The sequence below is a fragment of the Oreochromis aureus genome, linkage group 15 (assembly GCF_013358895.1).
Source record: "Oreochromis aureus strain Israel breed Guangdong linkage group 15, ZZ_aureus, whole genome shotgun sequence".
NCBI lineage: Eukaryota > Metazoa > Chordata > Actinopteri > Cichliformes > Cichlidae > Oreochromis > Oreochromis aureus.
Window position 1 is genome coordinate 40,540,618 of NC_052956.1, and position 14,172 is coordinate 40,554,789.

Genomic DNA, 14,172 nt, shown 5'->3' on the forward strand with positions numbered 1-14,172 from the left:
AGTGTTGTTGGCCAGGTGATGGCAATAACACTGAGGGGTGCTGAGCCACCCTTGTTGTGATCATTGTGTGGCCATAGCTCTCCATTTGTGGTTGGTCACTAGTGTGTTTGCTTTACTGAACTTTTTGGATTAAAGTAACTTGGTGTGGTATAGGGCCACTCGTATGTGACCGTTCGTGTGGTGGAGACCACAGATCACTTGTGTGTGTGTGTGTGTGATTATTCATGGCTGCTCTCATTTTGTGTTGTAGCAGGCTGAATAATCATTTTGGGTTTGTGACTGTTGTACTCCTTTGTGTTGGTCACATGTTACTTTGTGTGTGTTCAGTGTGGCAAATTCAGATCCTCATGCAGGGGCATCCATGCTTAAAGATGCTAACTAACGAAATGTGAGTATTTAGTTGTGTTAGGAGAGCTGGTAATAAAGTACTCAAGTGTATGCTTTTTGAGGGATCAAGGCTTCAGAGGGCCTTTTAATAAATTTAGGGGTCCTAGAGGAACCCTTTTAAGGGAGGAGGTGTTACGTCCCTCTGCAGCCTCTAATCTGCTCAGAGTGTTCAGCTGGTGCTAATTGGCCACACCTAGTCAGGTGTGCATAAAAGCTTACCTGAGGCAAGCTTCCCGGGAGCTCACTTGCTTTTGCCTTGGTGTTACCAGGCATTTTAGCCAACCTCCTATGCCATTTTAAGATATAACCTCTTGTCACACTCACTCTGATATTCGTCTCTTTTTTTATGTTGCGGCTTTGAGCCGGGTCGTAACAAGAGGACTCTCCATTTACATGTACAAATTGGAGTCTATTAGATAGATATGATACAAACCACTGCAGCGCAGTACCTGTAATACCTACAGCATGTTCTAATCGCTCTTATTGGATATTATGGTCATCAGTATCGAACGCTGCACTGAGGTCTAGCAGGACAAGCACAGAGATGAGTCCACTGCCAGAGGCCATAAGAAGATCATTTGTAACCTTCACTAAAGCTGTTTCTGTGCTGTGACGAGCTCTGAAACTCTTCAAATAAGCCATTCCTCTTCAGATGATCTGTTAGTTGTTTGACAACTACCCTTTCAAGAATTTTTGATATGAAAGGAAGGCTGGAGATTGGCCTATAATTAGCTAAGACAGCTGGGTTTGGAGTTGGCTTTTCAAGTAGAGGTTTAACTACTGCCAGCTTGAAGGCCTGTGGTACATAGCCAATTATTAGAGATAGGTTGATCATATTTAAGATTAAAGCATTAATTAGTGGCAGGACTTCTTTGAGCAGTTTTGTGGTAATGGGGTCTAAAAGACACATTGATGGTTTGGAGGAAGTAATTATTGAAGTTAACTCAGAAAGATCAATTGGAGAAAAAGAGTCTAAATGAATATCAGTCACGGTACTGGGTCGTGTGACCCAGTGTTTGAGTTTTATTGTATTTTGTTTTCCATTCATGTTCTAGTTTGAGTTTAGTTTACCTTATTAAGTGTTACCATGCCTAGATTGCTGTGTTAGTCCTTTGCTCTGCAGATCCTTTTGTGTCTTCTCCCCTGTTCTAAGTCTCCCTGCTTCATGTCTGCCTGACATGTTTTATGTCTCTGTGGTGCTTGTTAAATTCATGTCATGTCATCGTCTCGCAATGTTTCCTGTCTATTTTGGAAGTCTTGTTTCCATGCTCTATGTACTTAGTTTTCACTTCCACTGTGACATCATTATGTTCATTCCAGTCAGCTGTTTCCTCATGTGTCTCCACTTCCCCTGATCACCTCATGTGTGTGTATTTAAGCCCTCCATCTTCCTGTGTTCAGTGTGGTGTCGTCTGTGTTCCCTTCCCCATGTCTAGTTTTATACTTCATAGTTTCCCTTCATGTTTTATAGTATTTTCAGCGTTCATAGCTTTCACAGTCTCTCTAGTCTTGTCATAGTTTATTCATAGTTCTCTTAGTTTGGTCTCAGCCTGTTTGCTTAATTTCTATATGCTCTCTTATAATCCCCAAACAAAGGCTCGTTATTCATTAAAGTTAATTCCATCTCCTCGTCAGTGTCCGCACTCGGGTATTTTTTCTCTAATGATTAAAATTTTATTTGTGAAGAAATTCAAGAATTCATTACTAGTTAATGCTAAAGGGATGGTTGGCTCAAAGGAGCTGACTTTTTGTCCACCTGGCTACAGTGCTGAAGAGAAACCTAGGGTTGTTCTTATTTTCTTCAATCAGTGATGAGTAGTAAGGTGTTCTAGCTTTACGGAGGGCTTTCTTATAAAGCAGCAAAGTATTTGTCCAGGCTAAATGATGATCTTCTAAATTTGTGACACGCCATTTCCTAGCTTACGAGTTTTCTGTTTTAGGCTACCTGTTTGGGAATTATACCACGGAGTCATGTACTTCTGATTTGAGGCCTTAGTTTTCACAGGAGCTACAGTATCCAGAGTCGTACGTAGTGAGGAGGTAAAATTATTAACAAGATGATCGACCTCTGTTGGAGTAGAGTTCAGGTAGCTGCTCTGCTCTATGTTGGTACAGGGCATTGAAGATGTTAACAGTGGGTGGATTATATTCTTAAACTTAGTTACAGCACTTTTAGAAAGACATCTACTGTGATAAAGTCTACTCCCCACTGCTGTGTTATCAATTATTGTAAATGTAAATGTTATCAGGAAATGATCAGACAGCAGAGGGTTTTCAGGAAACACTGTTAAATGTCCAGTTTCTATGCCATATGTTAAAACAAGATCTAGAGTGTGATTAAAGTGGTGGGTGGGTTCTTTTACATTTTGAGAGAAGCCAATTGAGTCTAATAACAGATTAAATGGCATGTTGAGGATGTCATTTAGCATCTACATGGATGTTTTTTGTTTTGTTTTGTTTTGTTTGTTTTTTTGCCTGTCCCATTTGGCTCTTTTGCCATCAGCATTATTGTCTAAAGGCAAAGAAAGATGCCCAATGGATTTACTTTACCAAATGGACCATCCCAGCCTTGCCGTAATGGTCTATTTGATTCACCTTTTATTGTTTATTTTATTTTCACATGCTAAATACGGGACAGACTTGACTGGGGAAAAGAAAGGGGAGAAAGAAAGAGGGACAGAAAAACAACGGGGAAGAGGGACGGGGATAAAAGGCAAAAAACAAAAACCAACAAAATAAACAGACAAAAAATACATATATCAATCACCTGGATCACCTGTTGAGAAAGAAAATAGTTTACAAGGAGAAGGAAAAAAAAGAGCAACATAATAAACAACATCACGATGATCTATGGGAATATAACAGTAAATACTAGTAATCTACATGGATGTTAAAATCACCCACAATAATTATTTTATCTGAGCTGACGATAGATGATAACAAATAGGACTGTTTTTTGAGTTTTACAGCTGGGGTGGACAAGGCTGTACTTGGTGCATATAAGCAAACATTAGCTATATATTTATCCAAGGGTGAGATGTTCTAGGCATATCCCACTTGGAGGGGGTCCCAGGGCAGATCTGGCACAGGCTGGAAAGTTTACATTTCTCTGACTGGCTTGGGAACACCTTGGTGTCCCCCAGAAGAACTGGAGGAGGTGGCTGGGGAGAGAGAGATCTGACCATCTCTATTTAGACTGCCTTCCCCACAACCCCAATCCAGATACACATCAGAAAAGGGATGGATGGATAGATGTTTCTAACAGATGTGTGGGATTTTTGCTGAACCTTTAACAAACAGGTCACTTAGTGATTGGTTAATGTCCTTTGAAAGAAAACAGGAAGAACAGAGAATAAAAATTGCTAACTGATGACCCTATCTGCATAAAACGTTTTAGAAGCTCATGAAGAGGCGGCCTCCTCAAAGCTGTGCAACAGCAGGAAATCACATTTCTTTTCTAATACATGTTTCTAATAAATAATCTATTGTTACGTCTCCTCGGGGGCAGGAGGGGATAACAAAAATAAAAAATAAAAATAATCTTAATTTCTATTTTTGCACAATATTTTTTGACTGGAATATCAAAGTGTTCCGCAATTCTCAACAAGTCATCTTTACGACATAACTCAAACTTCTCAGAACTCGGAGCATGAATAAAATCTTGTAAGTCGAAATCCATACTTAAATACAAGGCAGTAACATTGTACCAAACACCAGAGTCGTCTACAGCTCCGGAAAATAGATCCCGGACGAGCCCCCACTTGTGTTTTGTCTCCTCGAGGGCAGGAGGGGATAACACAACAACTATGGAAACCCGGTACAGGTGTTATAAAAAAGTTTAATGGCAGTGTTCTCACAAAATAAATAACCCAAATTCAAACAACAAATGTGGGGGAGAAAGGGACACTTAGGTTGTGCCAAAAAAAAACACCAAAAAGACAAAACCAAAACTTAGCTGAGCTATTATCCTAGAAGAACAAAAACAGGGGGAAAAGACCCTAAACCTCAACTCAAAACAAGCTCAAAATTACATGGGTGCCACCAACCTACTTACCTAGTGTTTCTAACAAAAATACTCTACGTGAGTAAGTGTATGGGGTCCCCAAACTTACCTAGTCCACTTTACTCCCACCACAACCATCAAACAAAAGAAATACAGCAGAGGAGCTTTACACATGTGCCAAACAATTCGAAGAAGGGAAGAGAGCCGCGCCCAGCCACAGGTGAGTCTCCTTATCAAGGTGTGCACTCCTGGTTTGTCCAATCAGAGCCTCCTTCCTCCAATTAGCTGGAGATCCCCAAATTGACATAAGCCTGCAGTCTGTGTACCTAAGGGAATGGCAAATAAAAGGAGAGGGAAAGAAAACATGCAGCCTGCAGACACGTAACACTATGGATTATTCCTCTCGTGACTGAAGCAGCACCTCTTTAAAAGTGATGACTCAGATGGAAGGATCCTGATTATCATAAAATATTCTCTCCACTTGAAATGTTCGTCTTAAGATCAACTTACATACTTACAGAATGGTGGAGCCATTCTGTAAGTCCATGTGTGCATGCTGACAGAGACTGTGCTGGTCTGACCCCCCTCCTCCTTTCAGGGTGGAGCCTGCTGGAGTCCGATGGTTGAGACCAGGTCTGAGGAAGTGTAAGTGTGTTTTTAATGTGATTCATGAAAACAAAGCAGCACACATTCAACCATCTTCAAACTGTCACATCACTCATTCACATCTCTGATGTCAGGAGTCATCATCAAGTCAGTCTGCCCCAGGGCAGCTGTGGCTACAACTGTAGCTTGCCTCCACCAGTGTGTGAATGTGTGTGTGAATGGGTGGATGACTGGGTATGTAAAGCGCTTTGGGGTCCTTAGGCGGGGCTAGTAAAAGCGCTATACAAATACAGGCCATTTACCATTTACCATCAAAGTGTCAATCAATGAACAGATGATGGATCAATAACTGCAGCTGGATTGTGTTTGTTCTCTCCATCAGATTCCTGTCAACTCACAATCGACACAAACACAGTACACAAAAACCTCCAACTGTCTGACAACAACAGGAAGGTGACACGTGTGAAGGAGGTTCAGCCATATCCTGATCATCCAGACAGATTTGGTTATCGTCTACAGCTGCTGTGTAGTGATGGTCTGACTGGTCGCTGTTACTGGGAGATCGAGTGGAGAGGAGAGGTTCGTATAGCAGTGAGTTACAGAAGAATCAGAAGGAAAGGAGTCAATAATAACTGTGTGTTTGGAAAGAATGACCACTCCTGGAGTTTATTCTGCTCTGATGATGGTCCTTATTGTGTCTGTCACAATAATATAAAAACATCCATCTCCTCCTCCTCCTCCGTCTCTAATAGAGTAGCAGTGTATGTGGACTGTCCTGCTGGCACTCTGTCCTTCTACAGAGTCTCCTCTGACACTCTGATCCACCTCCACACCTTCAACACCACATTCACTGAAACTCTTTATCCTGGATTCAGAGTTTATTCTGGTTCCACCGTGAGTCTGTGCTGAGTTTAATCATTTAGTCTAAAGAGTGTCCTCCTGTTAGAGAAACACTCTAAGTCATTCTTTCTAAGATTAGGATTTGGATTCAACTTTATTGTCATTACACATGTATAAATACAGGGTAACGAAATACAGTTTGCATCTAATCAGAAGTGCAAGAGCAATAACAGATAAGTGTATAAAAGGTTGGAATAGTTCTGAACATATTATGTACAAATAAGTTAAGTATACAGATGTTTATATTGCTATACAGAGAGCAAATATACAGATGTGCTACATATATACAGATGTACCATTGTGTGGTTAACAGATCTACAGAGTGCTATGAATATAGTACTCTGAACAGACTGTAATAGTGATGAGTGTACGCACTATAACAGAGACTACACTATCATGATCATGGTCATTGGGAGGGATAGGGGTGTGTGGATGGAAAGGTTCAGAAGTTACCGAGTATGTCAGTAGACAGGTGGTTCTTCTTCAGTGCCCTCAAGAAAGAGAGGCGCTGATGGGCCTTCTTGACCAGGCTGGAGGTGTTAGTTGACCAGGTCAGACTCTCAGAGATGCGGGTCCCCAAGAACTTGAAGCTGGAAACCCATTCAACAGCTGTGCCATTTATGTAGATGGGGAGATGGGTGCCTGTCTTCTCCCTCCTGAAGTCCACAATGAGCTCTTTGGTTTTGCTGCTTGGTTTTTATGGTGATGGAGTTGGATCCGTACCTAGGTCTGCAGTCATAGAGGAACGGGCTCAGCACACAGCCCTGTGGAGTGCCAGTGTTGAGTGTGATGGTCGTAGAGCATCCAGGTACAGATGAGGTTGCTGATTCCAAAGCTTCTTAGCAATAAAATCTTTTTGAAATAAAGTTAATGAATGTACCTTGTTAAAAATATCCAGAAAATGATATTGTATTCACGATATACTCTGAACTACAGATCTTATCATATACATACTGCTTAATGTCATAATACTGCTGTAATACTGCATTACTACATTTAACTTAGATAATGATTTAATTTAGTTTAACAATTTCAACTCTTGAACAGTTAGGACACACATATTTCTTGTGTCTCAACACTTAATTCTTAAGAAGACCATTAGAGAAAGCTTCTAATGGTTTTTTGTTTTTGGTCTGTTGTTCTGATCCAAATGTCCTTTGATGAATGGTAAAAACAGAACAGAACTAAAATTAATAAAAATCTAACAATTAAGCCAGGGGTAAAATAAATCTAGAGGCACAATGAATATGTCAAGTTTCCCCTGCTGCAGACACCTGAGGGTGTTTGGACACTTTAAACATCAGTGTTATGTTCCAACCACAGTTGATAACAGGTACAGTTCTGGTTGACCATGAAAGACAATGAAACAACTGCCCACCTCCGAGGAAAGGTGGCCAAAGACCATTGCTCTCTCCTAATTCATCCTGATTGATTGGCTCTGGTTTTGTTTTCTGCTACTTTACTTGTGTTGGGATTTAGAGATTCTTTTATTGCTACCATATAATCTGCCTTATGATAAATGCATTAAGAACATGTTTTACAGTATTATTTTATCAGTAATATTTCTCACAGGGTTCATATTGCATTGAATATGTTTGTCATCACATTCATTCTATTCACAGGTTTAGTTCATTTTATACACATTGCATATCTATGTTGATTTAGAGTTGATGTTCCATCCAAGAGGGTTTTAAGCTTCACTGGTGAGAGTGTCCAGGTGATACATGTTGAGGGAAGATGAGAACATAGCAGGTTAATTGCATGCATGCTTATGTTACGAGTTCGAAATTGAGGATGAGAGTAAAACAATGATGGTCCAGAAGAGGTCAATCAAACAATTGATTTTAATGAATGCACGCAGCGTGGAGAGGTGCAAACTGCAAAGCAGTTGTACATCTCTACCCAAAATACACTCTAGATTGTTTTTATAACATCAGGGTATTGTAACGCCCCTTCTTGCGTTTACAAGCACATAATTTGCATGTACAGAACATTCATGTATTTTAAGAATTAACTGCAACATAGAGGTTCCTCCTTGTGGCATACTCTTCCGAATATAGTGATGACCTAAGGCCTTTGAGGTCACCATGGACTGGACATCCTTCCGTCACCTGTAACTAAGCAAACTCAAATACCACAAGAAGCTGAATACATTCAGGCCTTTGCTCAGCTACTATTTTACTGTAACAATATACTCAGCATATGAGTTATGATATATATATATTTAACTCAATCATTTTAAAGTAGTTATACTGCACCTGTAATAAACATGTTAATATTTGATTATGATAACCCCTATAATATAAATTATAACATAATGCCAGCAGCTTCAATAAATGCTTGGATGAAATGATAATTAATGCAATGACAAGATGATGGTTATGTAAAATAGTCCCTATAATTCTACAATTCCCCCTTTTGACGTCTTCCAAAGACGTCACTACACTATTCCCAGGTCCACTACCTTCGCTCTGACCCTCTCTCTGCTACACCTTACTAACCTACTGTGTTCATCTCAGGTTCCTGTCATTATTCAAAGTTGGTTCCCAATATCATATCAGGCAAAATCACAAACCCTACTGCCACGTCTGCTTTGTTAAGCTCTTCAGTTAGACTCTGTACCGGTTTGCCAATCTGTGTGTACATGTCTCTACACTTTTAATGTCTAAATGCACATCTGGATGTATGTGCACTTGTATGTCTATCTGCATCTATGAGTCAGTGGTTTTTCATAAAAAACGCGTTAAAGTGAAGAATGTTTCCTGACTATTAACTCCTGATACTGGAGGGACTTTCCGGGTTGCCCAACCTCTTAGGTTTGGCCTTTTACACTTTTACTAAAGAAATTTTAACAGAGCCCAAAGAGATTTTTATTTTGCTCCTGTGCTTGACAGGTTAAGCGAAGTTGTTTTTGTTTTGTTTTGAAATTTTTCCCTTCTGTGTGTGTGTGTACATAAGTAAGAATATGATAATCAACATAAGATCCCTGGTTTGCAAATGATTTTCTGCCCCCGCTGCAGGGCAACATCATTTGTGGTGAGTCTATGTTGGCTAGTTTAATACAGATATGTAACAGTTGCTTGATTGCATGGCCCACTCAGAGTTGCACAGTTTTAATGTATGTGGAGAGTGTTTTCACAGTTTAAACATAGGTTACTCACATTTCTAGCCTGATTGTTTCCCAATAAAAGTGAAATCAAACATTACATTTGATTTTACTTATGTATTTTCCTGTTCTGGGCTCTATCCATTATATTAACTTTATTTAATCTCAATACTCTTTATGTGTGTGAGCAACGCTTTTTTTTTTTTTTTTTTTTTTTTTATTAAACACACCCCGGGTAAAATATATACACCATCCCCCTGTCAGCCTAAATCTCCGCTAAAAGCACACTTCAAAGTTTTCTATCTGGATTTATGCCTCCTTTGGCTTCAAGCATATACATAACATGCAAAGGTTACTGTTAATGCCCGTTAGACAAGTTTCCATTATCTACAACATTTTGTTTCACCCGGCTCACCCTCACACATTTCCTGTTCACTTATTGCATATTTATCTTTAACACCTTTTACCTCAGTAGTTGCTAAGCAGAAACAAAGCAACCTGTGGTCCACCTTTACCCTGTAAAATAAACCCCTGTCATGATTGTGTCTGTAAGCATATTTTGCATTCATTCATTACACTCCCCGCCATTCCTGCAAGTTAGGAGCTGTAAAGTTGAAAGCTGCATCAAGTCCAGGCCTTTGGCCTGGCCTATATTTAAATCATGTGTGTTTGTAAGCGTGCATGCAATTCACCTGCTATGTTCTCATCTTCCCTCAACATGTATCACCTGGACACTCTCACCAGTGAAGCTTAAAACCCTCTTGGATAGAACATCAACTCTAAACAAGCACAGATATGCAATGTGTATAAAATGAACTAAACCTGTGAATAGAATGAATGTGATGACAAACCTATGCAATGCAATATGAACCCTGTAAACAATATTACTGGTAAACAATGCTGTAAAACATGTTCTTAATGCAATCATAATAATGCAGATTATATAATAGGAATAAAGAATTTCCCTCAACCCAGGCAGGGTTCGCAACCCTCGCCATTATCTTTACCAACCATCCTCTGACACAAGGAATGATACCACAACTAGCGATGACCAGTATTCCCAAAAGTACAGTCAAAGAAAACATCACTGACACTTGCCAAGTTTACTTAGCCACACCTTTCCATTGTCCAAACACAGATGTCATCCAGGACGCCAGCATATTTTCGATACCTGAGTGCTCATGCATGGTTTTAGATAATTCGATTTCGCTCTCCCGTCAGCGAACTCGGACCTAATTGTTCTGCGAACCCCATCATGGCGTCCCTGGTTTGGTCAGAGAGTCTCAGCAGGTTGTAATGAACATAATACGGCCAACATTTTCCTTAGGCGTTACCCAAAGAAATATACTCTCCGATCCTGCAACTACCTGACTTACCAGCTTGCACTCATTAGGAACTCCCTGGGCACTCTATGGAGTCTATCCAGGTCGGCGAGTTCAAACGAGGATCATATGCATGGGTAGTCTGGGTCCCTCTTTTGGCCAAAATGTATCTCTTACGTATGGCAGCTAAAGTTCACGTGTTATGTTGTGGAATAGCCTTTACCTGGTTTCCAATAAGCATGATCGGAGCTCCCAATCGCACCATCGCACATGTCCCTCACGCTTCCCATAGGAACACGAATATCTTCCCACAGTATTAGTAGAGCCCACTTCTTGCCCATGTTCCAATTACCGTGGTAGGGTCGCTTACATTGTTGGTGGTTCGTCCTGTGAGTGTGACAGCACACCTAGTTGGGTCGATCTCTCCCACCTTGTACTTTTCATTATCTGTAGAAAACTTGAAACATGTAATTATCTAATTTTAGCATAAATGGTCCCACTGCTGTCTGCTTTGAAATGGCAGGGAAAAGTCTGGACAACACAGTACAGTTGCCAGTAGTCACTTCACTTCTAGTTAACTGTAACATACAATCATAGCCCCACTCATCCTCTAATGCAATGGTGCGGGCTCTGTAAACAACCGTGACCTAGCTGAAGCACAGGCAACACAGTCAGATACATGTTGTTCTCTAGCATCTTGAGCCACCCAATCAAGCCAGAGGTTACTGTCCTTGAAACCCGTGGGGCGCTTTATCAACTCTTTAAGCTTCAGTCTAAAGTAATCTGTTGTCAGAAGTACTCTCCTTTTGGTTCCTGTTCCTTTTGAGCTACTGTTCCCGAAGTTACCATCTGATCAGTCAGAATGGTGATTAAGCTTTCTGCAGCGGCTTAGACTTTGCATCAACTAAATTTACCCTAAGCATATCATGGGGTGATTGCAGACCCGCACCTCATACGCTCTCCAGCTACTACTAGCTCCTGTACACTTAATGACGCCACACAAATCAAATGTGAATGAGCTGGTAGACCCTTTACCATAATTCAACCCTATGCCCTTATTCCTGCTGAGACACTCATCACCTTTACCTGACCCCTCGCGCTTTTGTCTTTTTTACCGATCCTGTTTTAGCAACTACAGTCTCAGGAAGTGCTGGGCTGGACTGGCCTCCGTGTTCAGACAAGTGGTTCGGAGTGCCCTGCAAAATATAGACAATAAACAACACAGCCATAGTTAATATCATTGCATACAATAAACATGTAGTTGTAAGGAGCATTCTAATCAGTTTTCTCATTACGTGTCTCTGATTCGTGTGTTTGCATCATGTTATATAAACTTTGTATACTTTGTAGTGCATTATGCTAAACAAACCAACCCTTTCAATTCCCCAACCCTATCTGTCTCCTCAACGGGTTGTATGTTTTCAATGTTTCCTTATTATTTTGTCATAAAATAAATCAAACTAATAACTTAAGCTGTGTGACGGCACCTTGCATTTACGCCAGGCTGTGAACTGCCCTAAATCTACTTGCTACACCCCTTTTCACCTAGTTTAATTTTTTCAATCCTAATTTAAACTATTCCTGACTTCCCTCAATGCACACTGTAAAGTGTAAAAGATACAGTTAGCTTTCTCCTAGTAAAAGGTCCTACATTATTTTCTCTACCTTTGGAAACATCCTCTATCGAGTTAACCCATTTCATTTTTCAAACTTAGGCCTGATTTCTTCGCCCCTTTAACGGGTAGCGCATATCCGGTCTGAACACTGTGTTTGGGCAATTTACGAATTGTTGCAGGATTTCTATGTTATGTAAAGTTCCTCTCATCCCTTTTATGCTTCCATTATAACCTGTGTCTAACAAGCTTTTGATCTTCTTTGTAATATAAACAACTCGGTGTATTTGTGCTCTGTTCTTCTCCTTTCTCTCATCTGATCATCTCAAGCACGTCCTGTACCAAATTTGCTTCCTCTTTTCAAGCCCACATTTAATTACAAGCTCTAACACATTTGCCCTATACGGGCGGTCTCGACGTGTTTCCTGTCTACTTATAAAAATACCAGAGTTATTCTCAGAACTCAGAGCTGAAGTTCCCCTTTTCTAAGTCTGTAGGTTCAAGAAGAGAGCAAGCTGCTAGTCGGTAAACAACTTTATCATCACATAAGTTATTAGGTAAACGTCACGTAGACACATTTCATGTAGCTGATAACATATATACAATTTTCCTTTGACATATCTGTATGTGCACGCCTAAATTATAACCTCTTATTCTAGAAATCAAAATAACCTGAAAATAACACTTTCTGCCTCAGTTTTACCATACCTAAATTATCAAAAACCTAAACATCATCAAGTAATCCTAAAACCCTTTCAAATTAAACCTTAAATCCTGTAACTCCCCCTTTTGTGACACATCTCATGTGTTACAAACTCAAAATCCTTCACTCAGGTTAGGGCCTTAAAAAGGTTAGTCATATCATATTAAGTCTACATGCTCCGGACCTTCAAACCTGTGTTTAAGGAATGAAATCAAATTAATCATCATGTCAAATCCTTTCTTGGCTCCATCCACAGCCTGCATCCTTGAAACGTCCTATAAACAAAAGCCTGTGTGTTAACCAGAACATCACCTTTTATACTCACTTTCTCCACTGATGATCCAACCTGTGTTATAACCCAAAATAAACTTACACAGAACAGTTATTAATCATGTGTCCCCTCCGTTCATGGTAACTTAAGTTACATCAATGTTTCCCTTTTAGCATTTAGCATCCTATAATGTAATAACATAATCCAACCCCAATAAATAATTTTCTCAACGCACACATCAATATCCCAAAATCAGCATCCCCAGATTTAAGTCTCCCACTTGTCCTGTTTGTCAACCTTTTATTTATTTCCCTCTTGGTCCCATCACTCACATTCACTCCCATGCATTCACACATGATATTTTTGCTGATCTGCAGCCTTCTGCGCACGTGATCAGATGCTCCACATCAGCAAAATGAGCTCAATCATTTGTTTTATTTCGTTTTTCCTTTTAGGAAAATAGTTCTCTATACTTTTGACTGGATTGACTCGCTGCAATCCTTACTTGGTAATTTGTCCGCGCCGTCAGTTCACTCTCTTCCAGGCCTGCTTAGAGCAAAAATGAGAAAAAAGAGAGCTGATTGTTAGCTCATCAAAGTACAAAACAAAATCACCTGACAGGTTTTTTTCTAAGTGCACTGTTATAAAAACTATGGGCCCTTTTAGACCTGTCCATATTTATCAAAACTCCTCTATTAAAATGAAAACAACAGCCCCAAAAATCTTAAACCATCTTAAATTTCACCCATTCAACACACCGAAAACCTCGCCAAAAGCTACACCGTTTCGTACACAACAATAACCCGGTTAAGCACTTTACCATACTCAGATTCAGCCTAACACCTTACAACAATGTGTCAACACTAATTTATAAACCTCCTAATCAAATTTGCACCTCTGAACAATCTACCCCTCCTTTAAGGCCTCAATCACACACACACAGCAAGCTCCTCTGTCCACATTCACACAAGCTCTCAAACTTTTCCATACTCAGCCATATCTCAACAATTTAACTTGGCAAAAGAAATACATGTTTAAACTTTATCACATTATTTAATTATTTTCATTTTCTTTCTATACTAATCACTTACTTTGATCAATCAGTGCAAGAGCACTCCTGAGTCACTCTTATAAACACTTTTCTTTTGTTTTGTTTTTTTTCATCTCTTTTAAATCTTTCCATCAATTGTATTAACCATTCACACCATTCTCTCACTCATACAAGCAGCAAGCAGATCTTCATTGCATATGCTTATGTTCT

General features: G+C 39.9%; 1 protein-coding gene across 1 annotated transcript; it reads left to right on the plus strand.

Annotated features, from left to right (window-relative positions):
• Positions 1–5,180: 5,180 nt before the first annotated feature.
• Positions 5,181–7,404, plus strand: LOC116316533 (stonustoxin subunit beta-like; the record flags this gene model as incomplete). Its single annotated transcript, XM_039598626.1, has 2 exons — positions 5,181–5,196; positions 5,379–7,404. Coding segments are annotated over 2 exons (543 nt in total), but the record flags the coding sequence as incomplete, so codon positions are not given.
• Between the last annotated feature and the right edge of the window lie 6,768 nt (positions 7,405–14,172).